Source organism: Argiope bruennichi, chromosome 2, assembly GCF_947563725.1.
Source record: "Argiope bruennichi chromosome 2, qqArgBrue1.1, whole genome shotgun sequence".
Taxonomy (NCBI): Eukaryota; Metazoa; Arthropoda; class Arachnida; order Araneae; family Araneidae; genus Argiope; species Argiope bruennichi.
The window spans coordinates 88,226,111-88,250,839 of record NC_079152.1 but is presented as its reverse complement, the minus strand read 5'-3'; the positions used below and the strand labels follow the sequence as shown (position 1 = coordinate 88,250,839).

Sequence of the window (24,729 nt, the reverse complement as noted above, 5' to 3'; positions counted from 1 at the left end):
GTGAAAAAAAAGCAATACTTGCGTAAGGATAAATTCAAACAAGTCAATTAATTATCTTTTGAAGTAAATTACATTCAAGGAAATATTTTAATTTTTTTTTTTAAATGAAAAAAGTTTTTAGTTAACATTTAAAGTAGAATAACATTTTTTACTTTTCTAATTCCCCGATTAATATGTTTTCAAAAGAAAATTATTAAATTAATTTTAATTATTATAATTAGTTTACTCTATCCATATTTCCATATTTTTGATTCACTAACAATTTATGAATTAAAAATAAGTCAATGGAACAGAGTACAGCTTTGTCGTCATATTTAAAGATAATTTAATTTGCCGTACCGAATTTTGAAAAAAAATAATAAATTGAAAATTAACAGTATTGCATTTTTTGTTCCAGAGATGGTTTAAAAGTGTTAATATTTATCATTCTTAGACTGCAAACTTAAGCTTAAAAGCATTGATGATCTTTAATTGGTTAATTTAATGAGCCTAAACTTAAAATGCTTGATATTTAAGAAAAACTTTAAGATGTATCGTTCAGTGTATATCGAAATAGATTAAGCTGAACTCTGCATTAAAGATCAATAACTTAACAACAGCAATAACTCAAAATCAATAACAGCTATGACATCAAGTTTTCTCTTATTAGACAATATCAGAGAGATGTATTCACAGCATATGATAATATTTCAGCTTTGCATTAATTACTCTAACACTAAAATAAAAATAGTAGCCAGTCACATAGTAAAAATATAATTTCAAAGTACCCTCTTATGGAGGAACATGAAACTTTACATCACTGAGTATGACACATAAAGTGCTTGAACAAAACAAAAAAATTGTTTATGTTCTTTCAAATTATGTACAATTTTTACATTTGAATGTCCAACATCGGTTACATAATATGTTACAGATAATTTAAAGCATTTCAACGATCTTGCATAGAACATTTTTCTATAAAATTTGTGTTATTTTTTTTCCATTTTCATCACCATACAAAAACTTAACAATTACCACACATTTCAATTAACATTTGCATAGTAAGCGTAAATTCTGAAGTTGTACTTTTAGTTTACTATGCGAAGTATTATTATACAATTATTATAATAACTATAGACTGAATATTTCTCACAGTCAGATATATAACTTGATAAATACATTTAATATAATTGGTTCAACATCATGATAAATTTAATAACTATACGTACATTTATTAGAAGTAATTCACATAATAGTAGGGAAGAGAGTAAAGAGATCTAATATAACAACATGCATAAACCTTTAAAAACAATAAATGCAATGCCTTTTATCACTTTCAATTAGAGTTGGTTTCTAGAGCATTATTGAAATGAAAATCTTAAAACAGATCATCACTACAATAATAAATAAATTTAAATAAAAGTCATGCATTAATACAATAAGATAATGCAATGCATTTAATCTCTTTACAAACACAGGTGAATTTAAGGAGGGGTTACACTTTAACAGCTTTCAAGCGAAAACGATTAAAATGTACAATTGTAAATGATGCATATAAAAGGATGTTTGAAATCGTTGAATGGCTTCAAAAATTTGTTTTTATGAAGATTTACACGGATTTCGCATGTTATATGCCACTTTAAAATTCTATAATGGCTTCTTAATGCTTTAACACACTAGAAAATATAAAAAGTTGTTACGAAAAGCAAATGCAAAATGTTTTCGTGTGGAGCATAGTTGTTTTGGTTCTCTAAATTTTTTGATTACATCCAATAAGGTTTTGAGAACTATTCTTTAATCGAAACTGGACCATTAAGTTTTCAACTTAGTGATATTTAAGATTTTTCATACGAGGTGTAGTGGCAGTTTAAGGAACGCTTTTCGAATCGAACTTTCTCAATCTATTAATGTGAGAAGGTTTTTATGAACTTGTCAGGATGTCTGCTTAAAATTCCCACATTTCTAACACAAATTCTATTGAAATATAATGCACGAAGTACAAATATTTCTTTTAATTTTGGTTTATAAAATTCCTTTTCTTCATTGATAAACCAATTTTTTAAATGTTATTATGGCAATGCACATTTTTATGTACTTCACCTATGTAAAAATTCACAGCAAAGAGATAACCTTATAGACATTTTTTCTTATTTCCAAGAAACAAGTGATGAAATTTATTTTTAAAGATATACCTTTCTAATAAAAATTTTAATGAACAATGGATTATTCTTGCAATAAACTAGAAATTCCCTAAAATACGCGATTCGATTCTAGCATATTTTCTTCATGGGAAAAGTGCATATTTTGTTAATTTTTCACAATGATGCAAATTTAAAAAAAAAGATCATAAATTGGATTCAATCTGCTCCTTTATAGTTAATTTCCTAACTCTAATTCTACCCAATAACTTCTGATCAAACGTTGTATTTCATTATGGCACGATGTCACTTCCTTTTTGTTCAGCAAATCGGGGAATGGATTTCAGTTTGATTCGTAATACGCTAGATGTTCCCTTAATTGGCGAGCAATCTGTATAAATAAGTACGAACCGTGATCATCATAATGAAGCATACGGTGACGTAACATTTAAGTGAAGATTTTAAAAGTTTATCTCTTTAAGCTATGTTATGTATCCCGAAGTTTAGACGTGCCTCCAATCGAAAATAAAAATTTTCAAACGTAAAAAATAATAATTAGATAAAATAAGGCCTTAAATAATAAAAAAATGACAATGAAGTATAAAACTAATGACCATTTCATCACAAATTTTTAAAATTATTCACACGATTTGATCAAACACCCTTACTGAACGAGAAAAGAAATTCTTAAGCATTTTTAACACTTTGGTATGATAGAAGGTATCAGAGAACACAAGTTAACAGCATGAAAGACAAGGTAGTTTACTTAATGAGGAATTGAGACAGTTGGATAAATATCTTAATTCAGAAAAACTCAGCAGAACCGAAGAAATAGATACTTTTCTTCCACTAACAGCTGCACGTATGCGATAGACAGCATATGAAGGCACTTAAATGTTGGGCAACTAAAGTAACATGTTTACTGAAAAGTCTCAAAAATATGTTTAGTGGTCGGATTATTGCCAGCTGTTATATGAAAATCCAAACAAAATGAATGCCGCATTTAAATGCATAGGTTAACAGAGGAGTAGTAAAATTTATTTACGAGCTTATATGTAGGCCATGGTTTCTTGCGTAAATTTTCCCCCCGATTTTGCTTAGTTGTAAATACTCTTCCTTATCAAAATGAATGTCAGTTTTACAAACTCAATTTAGTCTTTTTAATTTAGTCTATGAGCTTGAAGCTACACGATGTGTAATTAGAGATGATCTTGTTAATCAGATGACAAAGAGGAAACCTTAACTGGACTCCTTATGCCAAACTTTCATGCCACACTAGTTGCAGAACATTTGTTCTCATCAGATTTATTATAACTGTTTGGCATTGAATGACATAGTTAGTTAAATTGGTCACATGACGTTGCCATAAGGTTATTCTCCATCTTTTCTGTTTCTCAATTCAAATTAAGAAAATTAGAATCAATAAAAAACTTTTTAAATACTAGATAAATGATATTTTTTTATTAAAGATAATAAACAATAGGAAATTCCTAACAACGTGATGCATTCCCACCAAATAAAATAATGGTACTATTTTTTTCAAGATTTATTTACCTAAAAGTCTAATGATATAAAAACCGATTATTTAAAAAAAATAAATTCATGTGCTATTCACATGTAATTTACGTTAGCAACTATACTGACATTCTGAAATAAATAGAAAAATGAAAGAAAAATAATTATTTCTTTTAAAAAAAACAGACAATCATTTTGATTTTGAAAGAAATGGATTTACAGTCTTTTAAAATTTTGAAAAAATAATTATAATCTTTTTATTTATAAGAAATAATGACGATGAAATGTGAAAATATTTTAAGTATGGTAAAATAATAATAATTTTCCCTCACAAATTGTATACTGATTATTAGCAAGCATAATGTTCACAAAGCTAATAAGCATGTTGTAAGTATTTTATTTTATAATCTTTACTAAAACGAAATTAAGAAAAAAGCAGCTAAAAAAATATATACTTTAATTTTAAAAATATATTTTTTATTAAAAAATTATTCAAGTGGAGATTACTTAATACTGTTATAATTTTTAAAATTTATTAAAAAAGAAATTATTTATTTACCGTGATTTTTAAATATAAAACGTTTACAAGAAATAATTAATGATTTTAATTTCTGTGATTCGAAGATCAATGACTCTTGAGAATCAATATCAATAATTTAATTCTAATGTTTTTAATAATCAATTATTTATAGAACTAATGAACACCAATGATATTTTTTTGGAGAAATAAATAATTTATCATATTACATCTTGGAATATATAAAATTGAAAACATAAATTTAATTGTGAGTGAAATTGAAAACCCTTTGTAAACAAAATAATTGTACATCGCATATGATTAAATGTATGAAAATCGAATAAATCAATAATACATGCATTGTTTTCTAAGCATTTGTTCGATTAGTAATAATTATTTGTTAAAAAATCCACATATTATTATTCTTTTCTGAAGAATTCAACCATGGCCCACATACAATTAATATACAGAATTTAATTATTTAGTGACTCAATTCTACTTGGTGCTAGTAATACTTCTAATTTTACAGCCACCTAGGCACTGAAATGATATCAAAGATAACTTGAGATTCTCAAGTATTTCAAAGACATTTTATGAATGTTTTACTTAATAAAGTACCACAGATGTTCGATAAAGAATAAATTGGAAATTTGACCAATAATAAAAGTTAAAATTGTTAGCCTTTAACATGTTTTAATGAAATAGTTTTGGCTGAAATAATCATGAATTCTTTTAAATAACAGTAATGGGAAGATCAATTTGTATTCTTAGATATTTAAGAAAAATATACTAACTGCAATAAAACAATTATACTAAAAATTTCCGCATAATTCATATAACTATATTTTAATAAAATAATATAAGTGTTAAGTAATTATATATATGAAGAACGAAGAACTGGAATACAACTTCCGATAAAAACAGTTGAAAAATTTGATATTTTGTTGTATTAAATCAAAGAATCTAAAATATTGGATTTTTTTTAAAGAAAATTTTGAAGAAACCGTAAAACAATAAATTTGAATTTGAGAAACAATAAAAAGCTTTTATCCTGATCAGAATGCATTGTTCTTAAGAGATGGGTGAGGGAATCAAAAGTTTTAGGCTCTTTCTAGAAAGAAAATATTCAAAAGAAAATATCTCTATAAAGATAAAATGATTTTCTTCATTAAAATTGATTAAGTCAAAAGTGGAATTTCACATGATCATATTTCCCATAAATGTAAAATAAATGAGATTTAAATATTATTTTAGATATAAAGGATGATTTTAGCGCATTTGGCATAAAATTAAAGGCAGGTAGAGGGAAATAAAATAAAAATATTTTATAACGGAAAGTGTGTTGAAATAGAGTTATTGATGCTGTAAAGGGCATTTTTCTAAATTGTTATTCTAGGCATTTTTTGGATATATATTGATTATTAGCGATTAGTTTAAACAATATTTGGTTGATATATGATTACAGAATTAAATGACACGTATTTCAAGTACATTGTAAGCAAGATTTACGAGGTCGTTTAGATTTAGATAACCATTTGCATGGAAAATACAGTACTACTAAGCAGTTTACGCCATGCCAGCTCAAATTCTAATGGTTAATCTTGCTTGATTAGCATACTATTTAATACTTTATCCTGCAGAACATATTTGAATTAAACACATTTGAAAAATGTAGTGAAGATTGTCAGTCATCAAACTTATCATCTTGAAACTTTATTAATGATCACATGATGCTTTAAATGTATCAGTCAGCAATAGATTAACGACCTTAACATCTTGAAACATTATTAAGGACCACGTGATGCTCTAAATGTATCAGTCACCAATAGATCAACAACCATAACATCTTGAAACATTATTAATGACTACATGATGCTTTACTAAATATACTCAACTCCATCCCCCTTTCTGCCTCAAAATTTATGCCAGGAATTTCATAATCACCCATTAAACTTATTTAATTTAACATAAGTTAGTGAACAAATGTGGCACTTTAAGAATCTCAGATACGATGGCGAAGCACCATTACATTGTCGGAGGAACAGTCTTCCAACTTTTGTCCATGAAAAAAAACTTTCTCTAGGTTTTAGAACTATATTCAAGGAGAGTCTAAGCAATTCAAAATCTAAATGTAGTGAAAATTGTTTTCCTCTTATTATTTATAGTGATTTCTAGAAAGCCTAGAGTAAATTTATTTAAAATCCTGACTTTCGAAAAACATCTAAACTTTTCTCTTTGTATAAGAATGCAAATAACTAAAATACTAATTAAATAACTAGATGTTCTAAAATATTGGAAATCGAGTGAGTAAAATTGAATAATTATCTAATTCCATGCTCGAAGATCTAAAGGCAAATAGAATAGTATGTATGCACTTGAGTAGGTACAATTAAGAACTAAGAGTAGAGTATTAATTGAAGCAACAATGTATACATAATTATATATAAATATAATATGTATATCGTAGTTCAATGGACATGTTCTGGAAGAGACCGGTTGAAGTGTGGACATTTGGAATGACGGCGCTTTGAAAGAGAGTTGTTGTTGTCCGCATCTGTGCAATCTTACCATGTGGATATGAGGAAATGTGTTTCAGTCCGGTTTTGAATACGAACAGTCATGGGCAACATTGATAAATATCACCATTAAAAAAGAAACATTCAAAAGTAGTCCCTGAAAATCTTGTATATGTTCTTAACTGAACTGTGCATATATTAATTTCTTACAACACCCATTACAGTTCAAAGTTGTGAATCATTGTTAACATATCATAAAATTAAACGCATATACAGAGATAACTAGGTAAAAACAGGGTAAGTAGAATATTTTAATTGTCTAAATTTAATATAAAAATTGCTTCAACCAAAAAAACATCTTAGATTTTTTTTAGTATGTAACAATCAGATCACTATAACTTTACGATTTAAATTCCAGCTAAAATTTTACGGCCTGAATTTTTAATTATAATCTAAATTCTTTTATATTGATTTATCAAAAGTTGCAAATAGTTATGGAAAATAATACTACAATTAATTTTATAAATCATCTGAAGATATGCAATAACAAATTTTAAGTTAATATTTTATATAATCGAAATAGTATTTAATTTTGGAAATAAACATAAATTGCAAAGACGATAGTATATTTTATACATCATAGCAAGGATTAAAATAGTTTTTATAAGAAATTGTAGTAAATATTACTTTGAAATAATATGAAACAGCAAAGAAAATTCAAATTATTGTAAACGTAAGTAAAAGTCAAAACATTTCACATTTTGAAATGTTTAGAAATGAAACAAATAAATCAGTTAACCTTAGACAATCATTTCAAGAAAAATAAATACAACATAACAAAATACAATAAATTACCTGAAAATGTTACAATTCTGAAACAGAATCACAAACCCACGTACAGGTGTAATTCTTATACTAGATAGTTAATCATAAATATATAACAAAGAACAGTTTCACTCCAAATAACATTCGAAATTTCACAAATTCTAAAACGAATTCGAACCAAGTGTTCACAAAACAAAAGATGAGTGTCCTTTGACACCGCATCTGCTCCAATAATCTCGAGACTTCACAAGTTAAAAGTCATCCTTTTTCAAAGCACCGGCCTATTCCAACCGAGATAAGAGAGTTCATTGGCCAGTGAACGCCCATTCACTGGATGACACAATTGCTGAGAAGGTTGTTGAAAAACCCCCGATTGGGTTCAATGGGTGACTTGCTACCATTGATCCCGCTATCCTCCCTGACAGCTGCAAGGCGAGATGCCTCGTCCACTTCTAAAATTGAGGCCGCACTAGTTGCTTGAGGACTCCTAGGAACGGGTAAGGAATCCTTCTGAACCAGCAGTCACCTCTGCAAGGGCATGCGTATGGGCTTGTTGTCCAGGATTTTTTCGATTTCGTTGATGAGGCCAGTGGTCAGTCTTGGTATCAACTACAGAAAAATTATATTAGCACAGAGGACAATTTTGATACTTCATTTATATTCTTAAATATGAATTCAATGTTCAACTCGTCCATTGAGGTTGCACATTGATAGAATTTCTTACATTAGTTCAATATTAATATATAGATATACAGGGAATCAACTCAAGTCCATATACCTACGTTAACTTGAGAACGGCAATAATTATTGCCACAAACTTGGTGTCTAGATACAATAATGTGACCATGTGCTACATGGTGTGCTCGGTTACTACACCATCTGACGCCAAACAAAGAAATTAGCTTTCCTAGTTTTAAAATGGTATATAATAAGGGAAAAAATTAATTTCAAAAATATAGAGCGTCTTCAATTTAGTATAAAAAACTTACTCAAGGCAATAATGCTAAGAACGAAATGTACAAAGCGTGCATTTGCCTGGTCGCTATTTCTAATTGTCTTATGTTAGGAAAGTGCAAGAAATAAAACTGAACTATTAGTTATTAGCAGATATTTTTATTTGCGATGGTAGCAATGCACATTTGGAATTTGTTTTTGGATTGATGTTTGCGGCAGGGAGTTATCTGATATGCTATAAAATACGCAGCAAGAAATCTTAAAAAGTTACCATAAATGCATTATAAATGAGGGAGAACATTTCGAAAATTAAATTATCTGCAAATAACTAATTCTGTTTTTTTATTTTTTTTTAACGTTTTTTTGGCGTAAGTGTTTTGAAAATCTCGACCAAACAAATGCGTGTTTTGAACCTTTAGCTCTTATCATTATTGCTTTCAAGATGTATTTTCATACTAAATTGAAATACGCCCTACAACTTTGTAATTGATATCTTCTCCATTCGCAGTATTTAGTATTGTTTTATAGATAGGAAAGCTAAGTCTATATTTTGTCACTTGATGTCTCTGTAACCGACTTCAGTAATGTGTGTGTTCGTGGTCACTTTACCATAACTAGACATCGAATATGGCAATAGTTTTGGCTATTTTTTTGTTAATGTGAGGTAGAAGAATTTTAATGGACATCTTGTATTACACTCTTATTATAGCTTAAAGCTGATATATAAGTTGTTAGAAGTAAGAATATACTTTATTGCCGGAAAAATGTTTTAAACATCATAAGAAAGTTATTGAATCAATTTATGGAATTATTTGAATCAATAGATGGAAAAACGGAGTCTAAAAAATATTCTGGACATATAAATATTTTAAACAAAAGAAGTTTAACTTTCTGTTTCTATAACTGACCGATATATGTAGATTTCAATAATACTATTTTAAATTATTTTAGATCACTGAGAAAATACATTAATTAACAAATGACTCATGCTCTAGGTTGCTATTGAATGATTTGAATTGAAAATATAATTGAATGAATTGATTGAATTGAATTGAATGAATTGATTGAATTGAATTGAATGAATTGATTGATATTGAAAATCAAAGCTTAAAAACTTAGAAGACTAAAATTCCTTGGGGGAGGGGGAGTATTTCATTCCTTAAAAAACATCGTTAACAGATTCATTGGGCTTTGAGCTAACCATTCACTAATCTACTGAAAAATGAGCGTTTGAGAAACGTGCAAGCTCTATGATTCAGTTTCAAATTGATTCTCGGAGCCAGTTTTGTATTAGTAAATTGATTATCAAAAATTGGCAACGAAATTGATAATCACTTCATATCAAAATTTTACATAATTTCCATTTTTTTAACATTTGAAGCTAGGGAGGAAAAAAAAACACAATTAAGAAAAATACAAGAATTTTAAATCTTAAAGCAACTTTTAAAATGTATTCAAATTCTTAATCATGCTTTTTACTATGTAATAGAAGTCCAGGATTCAAGTATCGCTACCATAAGAACTTTAGAAAGGACGCAAAGAGCACCATATATTAGTGTTATATGTTTCAGAACATAGGTAAGTGAATGGAACGAAACAAGTTTCATGAAAACTTACAGGAAAAGATAGGTGCAGTCATTATTATGAACACTGATTATCTCTGTGTATTCATTCTTAGCTCGTGACACATATCAATTATATTCATTAAATGTAAGTGGCTCAGAAATGCAATGAATACAAAAAATTGTCATAAATATTCAAACATCAATTTAAATAAGGTATACATCGCACTCTAGCTATCAGGATAGCGAAATCAAATCCTATCTCTATATGGAACTTTAAGCCCTTGCATCACCTATGTTTTTATACACATTTTAATGAGTATCTTTTCATTTAATGTTATCTTTGCCTTTAATACATCTTATTTATTTTTTCATCGATATAGTATATACAAACAAACTTTGCATATATTGATAATCGAATTTCTAATGTTTATATCGAATTAAATAAACTTTCTAGGTGCAGGTTGAATTTATTAAAATTCAGTTGGATCAACAACGGATACAGTTTGATCCAGAGCTTCAACGGTGAGTTGTATATTGCCACGTGCAGTTCAGTCCTCGAAAGCCAGCAAGGTTTACAGATATATAATTCCATAAGACTGCTTTCGTAGGTCTATATTTTTTATTCTATATACTAAGCTTTGATAGTTTCATTCCTCCCCTTTTTTGTATGGCGTAATCTAGCCAAATGTGGCTCTTGCGCCAAAAAACCTCACAAATCAAATCAAATCAATTCTCAGTTTTTTTTTAAATGCTCCTTTGTTGATGTTTCATTATTTTTTTTTTTTTTTTTTTGCTTTAAAATCAATTTTCTCTCTCTTTTATATGCTCGATTTTTGCACGTGCAGTTGTAGTTGAGATATTTTTTTACATTGTTCACATTCATTAACTTTAAACTTCATTTTTATTGCTCTTTATCTCATTTGAATTATGTACATCCGTTTTCATATATATATATGTATTATATCGGTTTACACTAGAGTTGTATTGATACAATTTAATTTACTATCTAAAATTCGTATTGTACTAACTTTTTAAATGGTTTAATCTTTTAGACATTGCTAGAAAATTCGGTGCAAAAACTCCCTCCCCTTTTTGCTTATAAACGAAAACCAGTAGACGAGTAATCGGTTAGATGTCAAAGTCCATCGGTGTTTATCCCATTTCATGTCCTGCTATATTATTTAAATAACCATAAAGTCACAGGAGGATGAAATAGTATCATGCAATCTAAGCGAAATAAAGATATTTTAGGTGAAAAAAAAGACATCAATTTTTAGCACAGATGTTACTTTTCAACAGAGTTTAATATCCATTCCGTTATACCATTCCCCGTGTTCTGAAATGCATACCGATAAAATTAGCTTTTTATATTTTTTTCATCTCCAATGCTCTTTTTTTCTGAATAATTTTATTTGACCAACATATGCATATGTTTGAAAGTTTGATTATTAATGTTAAATGTGATGAAGTGCTCCATGCAGCTCTTAACTGTTCTGATATTTCTAAACTAATTATAAATACCTGGATGGCATGTATATGTTCATACAGTTGTTCAAGTGTAGATGCTCCTACTAAAACGCAATGTACATTTTCATTTTTGAGGCACCATGCTGAAAAAAGTGAAAGAAAAATAAATCAAATAAAATAAAATCGAAATCCTCTAATGCCAGTTTCAAGTTACCATGTGAGAACATTATTTTTTTCAAGTCATGTGGTATCAATCCGACAGAAAAACAAAATCATGTTCTCATATATTTCGCAATCATCAACATTTAGAAAAGCGATGGTTTTTAACCATCTCAAAATCAATCTAGTTCTGAAATTTTTTTCGAGACAAGAATTTTTTTCATGTAAAATCCATTTGGACCTTTTTGTAACAATCACGTCACTATCAGATTACGATATTTAGAAAAACGATGGTTTTTTTCATCTCAAAATCATTCGAGTTCCAAAACTTTTTATGCTCTTTATTTTCTGTCTACGCATTTTGAGTCTTCACAAACCTCAAACCAAAGCAACAACATGTTCCCACATGATAATAAATTAATTATCAATTTAAACGTCTATAAGCATGTTAAAGATTATAAGTATATGTGATTATATTATTATTTAATTCAAAATAGAAACTGGTCACATTCTGTAGGCGGACCTATTAATATAGTTACGATTATTTTTATGAGTTTGACAAAAGAGTATTCAAGATTTTCGTTTAAAAAATAAAATATGTTTTGTTTTGGCTTTACACATAGAAAAAAGAATCATTATATGACGTAAAAATATATAAAGAAAAATAAGTTAGGTATTTTAAAACTAAAAATTAACAAAATATATTAATTCCGTTGAAACATTTCATCAAATTAATCTACAATGTAGAGGTTATGTATTTCGTTCTAAATTTCAGCTATAAAAAAGAATTTTATTCTAAGATATATTTTTTTTATAAAGATAATAGGCGTTCTCAATAAGAACTAATTAAAAATAATTTTAAAATGAAAAAGAACAAAAGTAAAATAATTGTAAATAACTGACAATATAACAAGATGTCTATTATTTGAAATATATATTAATACAGAAGTTTCATTATGGATTACCAAAAATATAGAAACTATCAGAAGTTTTACATTAATTTAAGTATCAACCAAGAATCTCTTATTATGGCTTGAATGTCAAAACAGAAAATAAATAGGAACTAATCACCAATGAAATAGAATAAAGATTCTATGAAATGAAAATATCATAATTGAGAGCAGAAAAAAAGAATTCTTTCTTTACCTATGGTCAATTGGGTATATGTGCAGCCAACTTTTTCTGCGAGTAAAGAAAGTTCTTGAATTTTGGTCTGATGACGCGGACTTCTTCCTTCTTCTGGGCAAGGTTTGTCCGGCAACATTGTGAAGTTCTAGACAAATTTAACAATTATTATAAAAGAGTAGAAAATATCGAATTGACATTATTTTGATGAAAACTACTTTATATTTATATGTAAAATATCATTTTAGTCTTTTATTTAAATTCATTTTTAAGTTTTTTTTCTTTACAATAGCAATTTTTTTCTGAAAAATTGATGAATTTAAATAATATCAGTCAATACAAACCCTGACTTTGACTGATCCTCTTGACAGCAAATGAACTCCTTCGTCAAATTTGCCCGTAAACATTCCGAAAGCTTGAGGAGACCATGTCATGGCTCCGACACCTTCGAATCGTAAAATATTTTAAATAATTGAACTTGATACTTCAGGTATAATACTTGACATTTAAAATTTTTTCAAGTTACTAATATTTAAGTTTAGTCAATTAAAATGAATGTTTAAGTATCAAAATAAACATTTAAAAATATTGAACATGAAAAAATGTCAAAAACTTTCCTAAGAAACAATACAGTAATAATAGTGAAAAAAAACTGAAAATTAGAATATAAATTGCGATTTTCTTATATTCAAAATAAAAAGAGAGTTTTGTTGTATATAACTAATGCCTATACATAGATAATTTGGAATGTGTTACATGTATAATTATAAAATAAATGATACAAGTTTTTTTGTATATAACTAATGCCTATACATAGATAATTTGGAATGTGTTACATGTATAATTATAAAATAAATTATACAAGTTTTTTTGTATATAACTAATGCCTATACATAGATAATTTGGAATGCGTTACATGTATAATTATAAAATAAATTATACCTATTTTGTGATAGAGCTCAGGTAGATGAATTTCTACTTTCTCTCGTTGAAACATATGATACTCTGTTTGTTCAACAAGAGGTGGAATGAGGTTAAATTGGCGAGCCACTGTATATGCTTCCTATAAGAAAAAGTTAGATAAGCAGAAGAATTACTACAGTTTCAAATCTCTATCATAATATAAAAATTCAAATCAGAAAACAAAACATTTGATTATTTACAAGGGCGTATAGATATAGTTTTAAAGATTTTCTAACTAGTTTTAAAATATTTTATTTGTTTTATTCGAATTATAGATATTTTCAATGTTCAATTGTAAAGAATTCAACATTTTCTTTAACTTTTCTTTCATATCTATCCGAATAAAAAAATACTAATTGTATTTTAAACTCAGAACATCAACAATTGATATTTTTTATAGCACATAAATGTTACAGCTTGAGATGAAATTTTCATATTTTTAAATAATTATTAATTATTAACTATGAAAATAATCTTTACAACTATGTTGACTGTACAATATTTTTATGTGAAATTTTAACCATGTTCCATGTTTGGGAAAGTATAAATCTGTTTGATATTAGCCTTCGTCGTAAAAAAAGGTTTTTTAATTATATTATTTTTTCAATGCAAAATATTATGTTAAATATTATAATACACAAAATCTTTCCATTGTCTGCCATTTTATTTTTTAAATTAAGATCCAAAGATTTATTGCCCTAAAAATTTAAATACCTCATAGTGACAACGAAACTATTAGTGTCCCTAAAAATTACACCTTATCCCAGATAATTTTTAAAATCCCTAGAAATCTACTATTTTTCAGTGAATTATTTTTAAAAACAGATTAAAAATTTAATAAATATTGTGAGTGGCAATTTTACGTTGATAGCATGGAATACAAATAGTGAGTAGCAATTTCAATTAACTGTTAAATGCAAAAATGCCCAGTTTTGAATAAAATTTTTAAATAAAAGAAATCTTTATGAAATTGTTAAAGAAATATTTTTCATTAGCCGTAAAATTAAATAAATGTTATTTAAATATTTCCCTTTCTCGAATTTGGGCTTTTTTTTATATTCTTTTTACTGAGCAAATCTTTTTTGAAATTGTAATACTTTACATGCACAACAGAAACATATTTCTCATTACTAAATTTATTAGTTTATTAATATTAAATACTATTCCTTTAATTAATAAAAAAAATAACTGAACGGTCGTGAAACCATCTTCACACCATTCTCTATGCTTCATAATGGTTGTAAAGAAAATTTGAAGAAACTTTGATTCATAAATTTGATTTTTAAAAGGAATAAATAAATTGGTGTCTCGATTTTATTTATTTAAATAACATACTACCATTTCAAGTGATTTTTGATTTTTCTATATAACATTGGACCGTTCTTGCGAATTTATTGAAATAATTTTATAATGAAATAGTGAATTCTTAAGTACTATGGTATATAAGAAAAATGCAGAATCAATCAATCAATCAATCATGTGCAATCAATCAAGCAACGAACGATGCATTTTAATATAATATTTTGTAATAAAAAAGCTACATACTTATTTTCGTAAACTTATTAAAATTAAATAAAAAAATTAAAAATATTTTTGTATAATGCTACAAAAGCCGGGAATATTGAATCTATAAACATTTCATTACAGTATCGATTTCTTTGCTGCTTATAATTTTAATAAACTTACAAATTCTTTGAAAAAATTAGTTAGCATTATTTTATATACCATGTTTAATAGATTTTATTTTAGTTACTATAAGCTGCAAAAAAAGTATAAGATATACTTTAGAAAAGTTGATGGAAAAATAGATTCATATTTCACATACCATTATTTCCATGGCAGTCCATCGACACGTACCCCAGTACATCGCCATACCATGATTAATACAGTGGGTAAAGGCACGAACAACCTCTAAAAATAATATAAATGTCCAAAATTACTTCAAATTTAAAGCTTAAGAAATAAATACAAAGAAAAATAATTTGTAAAAAAATATTTCTAGGTAATCTAAAGAAATTGAATACAGTTTCTATCGACTTTCTTGAGTATTTTCACATAAGAAATCAATAATAATGTATAAACAAAAATATTTGTCTCTTTGTGTCTGTGGGCTTCCAGTGGTTTTCACAAGTATGCTCCTCTAACAGTTTTGAATTTTTAATATCATAATTTTAATGTTTTTTGCAAATAATTACGGTAATTATCATTAGAAGAAAATAATTTTTGATTGTTCCTGAATATAAATATTATCAATTTAAAGATAACAGTAGGATTCTTGTAATATTTTTCCATTAATTTTGATATGTTTTTTAAGGTATGTTTTTTGATATGTTTTTTATTTACTAACTGCCTTTGGGGATCAGACTGGTTCGGTGGGAGTATCGATTCTGTTTACATAAAATTAAATATTTTGTAAATAACTTGATGTTCTCAAGAAAATATTTTTATGCATCAGGATGTTACAAATATTAAATCCTTGTTATTTTGATATTTTACACTTATTAACTAACCTTTACTCATTTTAAACCTCACGCTGTTTATTGTGCACCGAGAGCCTTCTTAATGGAATTACATTATAGTATCAATGAAAAGTGGTTTAAGGTGTGGTATTCATTATTCGCATTTATTCTGAATAAAACACTATAATAGACACAAATCTTGTTTAATTTCATGGAGATCTTTTTGTACTTTAAAGTGATATAAAATATGTATTATGCCATTCATCAGAAAAGTGGTTATTTGTACGTGAAATCAACTGAAATTATCCTTGAGTGTAGACAGATATTACTACAGACAGCACTGTAACTATATTTACCAACAAATTAAGGCCAGAATAGCCTGGTTGGTACGGCGTTGGATTCGCGTCGCTTGGGTTGCGAGTTCGAACATCGCTGGCCGAATGCTCCCCGCGCGTGTGGTGACTGGCGCGCGTATAAATCTGTCATGGTCGCAAAGTTTCCCATGTCGAGAGAAATACCACTGGGGCGATCGTTCTCTGACTCAGGTCTGAATTACGATCTGTGGTTGAGCAAATGAAATGTATGATTGAAGTCCGCCCCGTAAAATGGTTGTGACGTGTGTAGTGGCCAAGTCATACTCTTGGCCCTAGATGGCGCCACTGAAATAACGAGAGACGCACTCTATCGGAGGAAATCGGTGTCTTCGTAACAGCTGGCTTGTCCATGGCCAGTGCCATAAGAAACAACAGCACTAATAATCTAAGCAAAAGTGCATGCGTTGGCATTCTGTAAAGCATGTCGGTGAGCCAGCCTATAGTTACTAAATTTGACACGAAGGTGTTTTGGACGGCTGAGATGTGCACCTCGAGATAGTTTTTTTCACAACTTTTTTTTGAATTTCAATTAATTGTAAATTAAGCAAAATATTGGCTTTTTATTAATTAAATCAATAATCTTATGATATAAATTTTGTTTTCTTACCTTCCATTGGACACATGGGATCAGCTTTATTTACAAAAATTATATCGACGTAATTTAGTTGCAATCTCTCTAGAGATGCTTGTAAACCTGTAAAAATAAGCATAGAATTAAAACAATAATAATTTTGAGTTGTTAAATTTGTAGACAACTGAATTTACAACACTGCTTACGAATTTTTCACATCATTTTTGAACTTTTAGCTTTTCCTATGCATAATGTTACTTTTTATTTTAAAACTAATATTTCGTTTTTGATTATTTGTTTGTTTTGTTGCAAGCGTACTCAAAGCCTGTAAATATTTGATGTCATCATACACATTAAAAATTTATTCCAAGTTATTTTATTGGCCTAAGATATTGTACAGCACGATTAACAATATCTTAAAATAGTTTTGGGTATTTTGTGCTAATAAATTGTCATATCACTGACTCTCCGATCCGCCCGAAGGCGCACGGATAAAGAAAACTGAATGACCGGACCACCACAACAGCAACACTGGCGGGAACTGTGGTTGAGTCCTAAGAGCCATCACAAGCCACGGTACAACCCTCCCCGAAGGCAGTACGTCCCGTCATCGGTGGGAGAAGCCAGATCCCCCACCTTTTTGTGTACTCTCCAGGGTGGCGAGATCCAACAACTGTACCGGAAGCATCTCATCATCATTTCGAGGGTCCCCCTCCGGGGGTTTGCTAATAGGTTAAGGAGACTTGGGCGAATTTCATCAATTGAAAGCGTTGAGAAATAATTGAGTTTTGTGAAAAAAATCTATATACTTTTACAGTGTACAAACTATATTTTAATTACACTTTGCAAGGTATCTCAGTTTACTACAGATGTTATATCAAACCATGTGCATCAATATTTTTTGTGTGTGTGCGAATTGAGTCTTGCTACAAAACGGTACGATACTATAGCTACATGAGAGACACACAAAGGAAGGAAAATGGAGGATAAATATTACTCTTTTCAAATAGCTAAAATAGCTGAAATTCGATTTGGCTTGGAATTAACAAAATGTTCTTTCAATTCTAAGCTGTTCTTTCAAAATTCTCACCAAGGGAAATCTTTAGCTCACTAATTGCCAGAGAAGGCCTTAGCTGAATTGGAAACCATCTTAGACCGTGTCATACATATTCTATTGGAGTTTGGTAAAGTGAATACATTGATTTTCCCATTGTTCGATACTCTTTTCCCAAGTCAACATTTAGCAAGATGAAATCAAACATTGTCGTCCATTAAAAGGAAAATATTGCAAAATAACGCCAGTATGAATAAAAAAAAAGATTTAGGAATCTTTTTTCCGAGCATTTTTACCATAAAACTGCTATTATGGATGATTTAAGACTGAACACACAGCTTTCTTACTCTTTGTCAAATTACCGACCCAACTGCGACGAGAGATTAATGCTATTCTGTTCAACTTTTGCAGCTAGTTTCATGCTTTGAAAGCGTACTAAAAAAGTTTAGAACATATAGTTTATTCCAATACATCTTATCCTATTGCCAAGAAAATGTCCTTTCTTATATAAGAAATGTTTCTTATCCTCATTCAATAGGATGTTAAGGACAATTAACGATCATCCATTTGTTTTATACCAGGCACATTACCTTTTATAGATATCTTCAGTAATTTGAAATAGGTCAATAAAGTACTTTGAGATTGATTAAAGAAATTTTCCAATTGTTCTCTTAATTGTGCACTCTTTAGGTTTTGATCAGCTGTTTGTGAATCTGCTGATTTTAGTAAGCCGTCGTGTATAGACATTGGTTTAAGATATTCCTTAAACAATATTCCAATTAATCTAAAACTGCACAAGGCAAGCTCTTTAGAATATATCTATGAACGGTTTTCTAGAATTGTAAAAGTTATCTATTTTGTTGCCATTATTGTTGTTTTGTATAAAGATTTTTTTTCTTCCAATAGTCTTTCTCAGTTTAGAAACAACTTTCCTAATTTGGATTTTAATTCGATCCTTGATTTCTTGTTCCAATTTTTGTTTTTCAAAAATTAATTGAACTACTTTAAAGTTTAATATTGTATTGTATAAACCATTTACATTAGATTCATAAAAAATTAGGATTAGTGTTATTAAAAGAAAAGAATAATGATTGGATTATAAAATGTAATCATCAAAATACTTTTTCTTTATACGCAAACTTAAAGATATTTGTTATTTATATTTTAAATAGAAATTCATTTTCTATCTAATAAATCATACCTTATAACCTTATTAAGAACAATTTATTTATATGAAAATAACTTGGATATTATTTTAAATAGTACTAATTTTTGGATCTGGTGCATTTTCAACGGTTCATCATTTTCGCAATCAAATTAGTATATGACTTAAATAGGTTTTCTATTACAAATAATGCATTAAAATTTAATTAAGTTACGTTATAAAAATAGGAGACAATATTTAATAGCCAACGGTAAGCACATTGATATCAAAATATTTGATACACACATGCAAGCTGAAGCTAACAACATTGCATTCATTAATACATAGAACACATGTGACAACAAAACCACACAACTTTACAAAGCACATAAAAATAAGAAAAGGTTTTTAACTATATGGGGTGAACACTTTTTTTAAGAATATGAGCCATGTCAAAGCAGCATTGGAGGCAATATTAATAGCATTTTAAAATAACTAATAGAAAATTATGTACCATTGACTTTAAACGCATATCTGCATTCCAAACATAACTGAAACCACAACAGAACAACTGCGAAAGAATCGAAAATTAGCTTTACCCAAACTTGCCTTCGATTATGTGTTTCCGGGAGAGTCCTCGCTCGTTTTCTCCTCTACGTTCAGCAGCAGAATTGAAAAAGAAAGATAGATGAGTCAAGAAAAGGAAAATGTCTTTTATTGTATTTATACAGAAATTTTCCAACAATGTTTCTATGAATGTATCTAAAAAAATTCTCTGAGGTAAATGGTTCAAAAATGGGAAATATAGATATAAAAAAAGAAAATATAAACTAGAATAGAAGAAAGAAACAAGGCAAAGAACGTTAAAAAAAGAACTTAGAACCAAAGAAAGAAATATAGAAATAGGAAGGGAAATATAGAAATGTGGAACAAATGTGAAAGCATAGGAACAATAAATAAACACAGAAACAATAATATTAACATACATACTGGAAAAAAAAGGATAGAGGATAGAAAAAAAATACAAATAGGGAAAAGATATAGAAACAGAGAAAAATTACAAAAATAGAGAATACAGTTGGAAATAAGCAAGGAATTTAAAGATAGGGAATAAAAATAACAATAGGGAACTATAATAATGATTATGACTAAAATAGGAATATTGATTATTTAGTTTTATGAACAAAAGTCTAAAATTTATAAATGGTTTATGAAGAATTTTCGATAAATATGTAAAAAAATCCTGTAAAGATGCAAACCAGATACAATTAAAAATGTTAGCATCATATTAATGGTTTATTTACTATCTTGTTGTTATTATCGAGACAAAAGAGGGTATATTTCAAAATATTTTTGATAAATTATTTTTGCTGTCATATTTATAATACATTAACTTTTCTGCTAATAAAATTTTTGAAATCGATGCACTAATATCTCGGGCTAAATTAACAATAAATTAATATAATTATTACAAGCAAAGTAGTTTTTGAGACATCTCTTCGGGAAACGTTGTGATATGTAACAATTATTTAAATATTAATAAAAAACAACAAAGCACGAGTAATTCATTCAAAATGACACGAATTAGATTAGTATTTTGATTTTTTAAGACTAATTAGAAAAAAAAATGCTCACACATTCAACCATTAAAAATTGAGAAATTTTTTAAGATTATACCTTCCACCCCAAAAGAGCTTTGTTGCAACGTTGTACGATGACCTCCTACAAGAAAAAAAGGTAAATAAATTTTAAGAAATTAAAATCAAGTTTTTATTTATCATTTTTTTTACATTTACTTACTTCCATTCTTTCTTTTTCAGTATTCTTCCTAGTAAGATTTCTGCTCTAGAAACAAATAAAATAATATACTGAATAAATGCTCTATGATCACAAGCGACATTTTTCTTACTAATTCACAAATTAGAAAATTGTAATGGATAATAAATTTATTACATCAACATCATGCAAAGCAAGCCAATATTCCTTACCAATTGGAAACTGATGGAATATTCGCAAAGCTATACTATAATACATCAATGCAAATTGTATATGGTAATTATCCCCAATGCTTGGCGATAATTAACGAAGTTTAATCATCGCCAAGAATGATATTGTAAATTAAATAAAAAGGATCATTGGATGTAGTTAGAACATAGGGAACCAAGCATTAACTACATATTGTAAAATGTGTCTGTTTTACGAAAGTGAAAAAATTCTTGTTTTACAATGTTCTAATGCTATATTAAGCTAAAATAAATTACTGCACTTTATTTAATGGGTTCTGAAGCGGGTTGATGCGATTCAATTTTGGATAGTGAAGTAACACACAATTGGTATGGTCCAAAATGGATTTGAAATCAATAACAGGATTGTTGAGTCCCAATTAAAGCATTTATGGGATCGAGGACAAACACTATTGTATGGATTTCAAATTCATGCAATTGGATTTAAACTACCATTTAATAGATTTCATGTTCACAATTGCAAATTTTAACTAAGAATGAGTAGGTAGATTAATATGTAAAATTCAACAAATCAGTAGAGGTCACATGATCACATGATAGATGATTTATAATCCAATTAGCAATTTCGGAGCAAAACAAAACACATAAAAAATTTTTTGTAATGTTTTACGAAATCGGTTACATTTGAAAATGCAGGATTTGAAGATTTTTTTTCTTTTGAAGAACTGTGTATGCTTATATTTCATGAAATTTATTTTACTTAAAGTTTGAAAGTTGTATTTCATAAAAAATACAATGCACCATGCTTTTATATGAAAATGATTAGTTTTAATCTCAAACATTTCATGTTCTAATAAACGACTAATAATGATTAAAAAATAGAGCATTAAAACATATAATAATTCAGGATTTTTTTGTTCGTAATTCTTAGGCTTACTTACCTTTCATGGCAAATACCGATTTCGATCAAAAAAGATGATCCAAAAAATTATTTTATAAATAAATATCGAAATATTGAATTCAGAAACATTTTAGAAGTATTTAAATGATTTACATATTTTTTAAAAAGTAATTAATTCCATACGTGGTTTATATAATGTTTATCTTAATTATGCGTGGTATATAATGCTTACCTTAATTACACTAACATGGATAAAAACTGTTATTATATTGTCTTGTTAAATATCAGCAGTTATTTATTCATTTCTTTTTACGAAACAGCTCACTTGCATGTTGTAATAACTGATGAGGAGAACTGTTATTGCACGTACTTTTTAATAAAAAAAAAAATCACGTTTTATTACGTTTTGCATGTAATTTTGGGATGTTTTTCTCTTCTGCGATATGCCCAATGAATTTCAAAATTTAATGAGCAAATCACGTTCGAGGCATTCTCTACATGTGTCGATTCCATTATTCGAATATTTTACAAATTGGTATGATTCTTAGTAAAAATGTTTAATTCATTTAATAAATAATTGAAATGTTTTCATTTTTAGGACTTTACTATTTTTCTAAATATTTTTTACAGACCATTGGTGAAATGTAATTAAAATACAAAAAAAAAAAAAAAATTAAAGTTTGGACAACTATGCGATAAAAATTTCAGATGCATTGCATTAAATAATTTAAAATGCCTAAAAAAGTATCTAACGTTGAATAAAAATGTTGTTTTGTATTTTTAATATACACAATGTGTTAATAAAGTCAAATAAAAATTCAATACAACATACGAAACAAAACACATGAAGAATTTTCTATATGAGAAAAAAACAGTAACTTTTAAAATTAAAGACTCCGTATAACATATGTTTTGAGATATTTGCAAAAGACATAGTAAGATCCTTAATATATTGAAACCTATAAAAATGAATATTCAATCGAGAAAAAAATATATATTTACTTTCCACCAGCATAAACATCTGCTGTGTCAAAAAGATTGATGCCATTTTCATAAGCTACTGACACTATATCTTCAGCCATCTAGAGAGAAAGTAGTTTAATTAAAGATGAACAAAGAAACTTAATATTTAAAAACAGGGCACGATGTTTTTCTGTCTTCAGAAGGTAATATTATTTTTAATGGGTACTCTCTTCTACTTAATTCATTTGAATTATTTTTTACTATTCTTAATGTCTTTCAATCTTTTTCTGCTATTTAGAAGAAAGAGATATTAAAAAAAGATGGGCACAAGAAAGTAATGTCTAATGAAAATAAGTAATGAATATATATCTGACATTATAATTCGAATTTTTATTAGGGTCTGTTATTTTGTTATGAATTTATTAATTTTGAATTTTTTGTGGAAATATATCTAAATTTAAAAATATTTTTAGAGTAGCCATCCATGTAAAATTATTCGAGCTTTCTTTTTCTCTAATTGAATGGAATGATGAAAATTTAAAGAAAAATAATGTTATTGTATTTATAAAGGGCACTCATATCGCTTTATAATACCCTATATTATTATTATTATTATTAAATAAAATAAGTTGGAACAATAATCAGTATAACAGAATGAATAAAAATGAGCAACAACACCAATGGAAACAACTGCATTGCTGTTGGACACTGAATTATGTTTATAAAAATAGTGATTTACAATTAAGTGAAACTAATGTGCCAAGTGACATGGTTGTGTTATATCTTTCTGATTACATATAGGTAGTAATTTGCGATTAAATGAATTATACTCAGCTGATGAATTTATGATTAATTAAAAACTTTTTCGGTTAACACGTTGATATCACTGAAAATACCGCCTTAACATGAAATTCAACCATTTTTGTTGCAAATATACTTTTTATCTAAATAAATTTAAAAATATTAATCTTCAGAAAAAAAATGTTATTTTTCTTACTTGTTCAGATATGTGAGATCCAAAGGTAACCCACGTACCTGTAAATTGAAATGGCATGTTTATGCATTAACAATTAAAATATAAATTAAATTCAAAATAAGAAAATTTTTCAGAAACTAATTCTTATATAAATTGAAACGATATGAATCTTACCCAAGCCCATTGCAGAAATTCTTAAACCTGATTTCCCTAAATTCCTAAAGGGAAAAAATTTAGTCATAAGATAAGCGTAATTAGAATTCACACAAATTTTATTTAAAAATATATAGATAGATTTGGTATCATGATGAAACTATCAGAAATAAATAAATTGTATCACTACTTAAGATTCCATACAAACATTTTCAGATATCATTAAACTAATAAAACATTTCTAAAATGTTTCTAGAGTTCTAGAAAAATTATTACTATTTAATTTTGTATAAAAAATTATAAAGAATGAATACTGAAACTACAAATAGTGCTCACTACTATTTTCAAAATGACATCGAAATAAATAAGTTGACATTTAAGTAATATAACAAATTTTTTTATTCCTCAAAGAGGAACATTTGATGACATTTTATATGGACGAAGATC

General features: G+C 27.7%; 1 protein-coding gene across 2 annotated transcripts in view; it reads right to left on the bottom strand.

The window, feature by feature from the left end:
• Positions 1–7,398: 7,398 nt before the first annotated feature.
• Positions 7,399–24,729, bottom strand: part of LOC129958195 (voltage-gated potassium channel subunit beta-2-like) — a 136,531-nt gene continuing 119,200 nt past the window's right edge. For both annotated transcript variants that reach the window (XM_056070470.1, XM_056070478.1), the window contains exons 4-16: positions 24,304–24,347; positions 24,151–24,188; positions 23,193–23,272; positions 21,126–21,170; positions 21,003–21,047; positions 19,935–19,978; positions 17,164–17,250; positions 15,549–15,634; positions 13,703–13,823; positions 13,105–13,205; positions 12,782–12,908; positions 11,531–11,619; positions 7,399–8,099 (exon numbers count right to left, since the gene is read on the bottom strand). In XM_056070470.1, the coding sequence (XP_055926445.1) occupies positions 8,013–8,099; positions 11,531–11,619; positions 12,782–12,908; positions 13,105–13,205; positions 13,703–13,823; positions 15,549–15,634; positions 17,164–17,250; positions 19,935–19,978; positions 21,003–21,047; positions 21,126–21,170; positions 23,193–23,272; positions 24,151–24,188; positions 24,304–24,347 (994 nt within the window). In that variant the 3' untranslated portion in view covers positions 7,399–8,012. The remainder of the gene's footprint in view (positions 8,100–11,530; positions 11,620–12,781; positions 12,909–13,104; positions 13,206–13,702; positions 13,824–15,548; positions 15,635–17,163; positions 17,251–19,934; positions 19,979–21,002; positions 21,048–21,125; positions 21,171–23,192; positions 23,273–24,150; positions 24,189–24,303; positions 24,348–24,729) is intronic.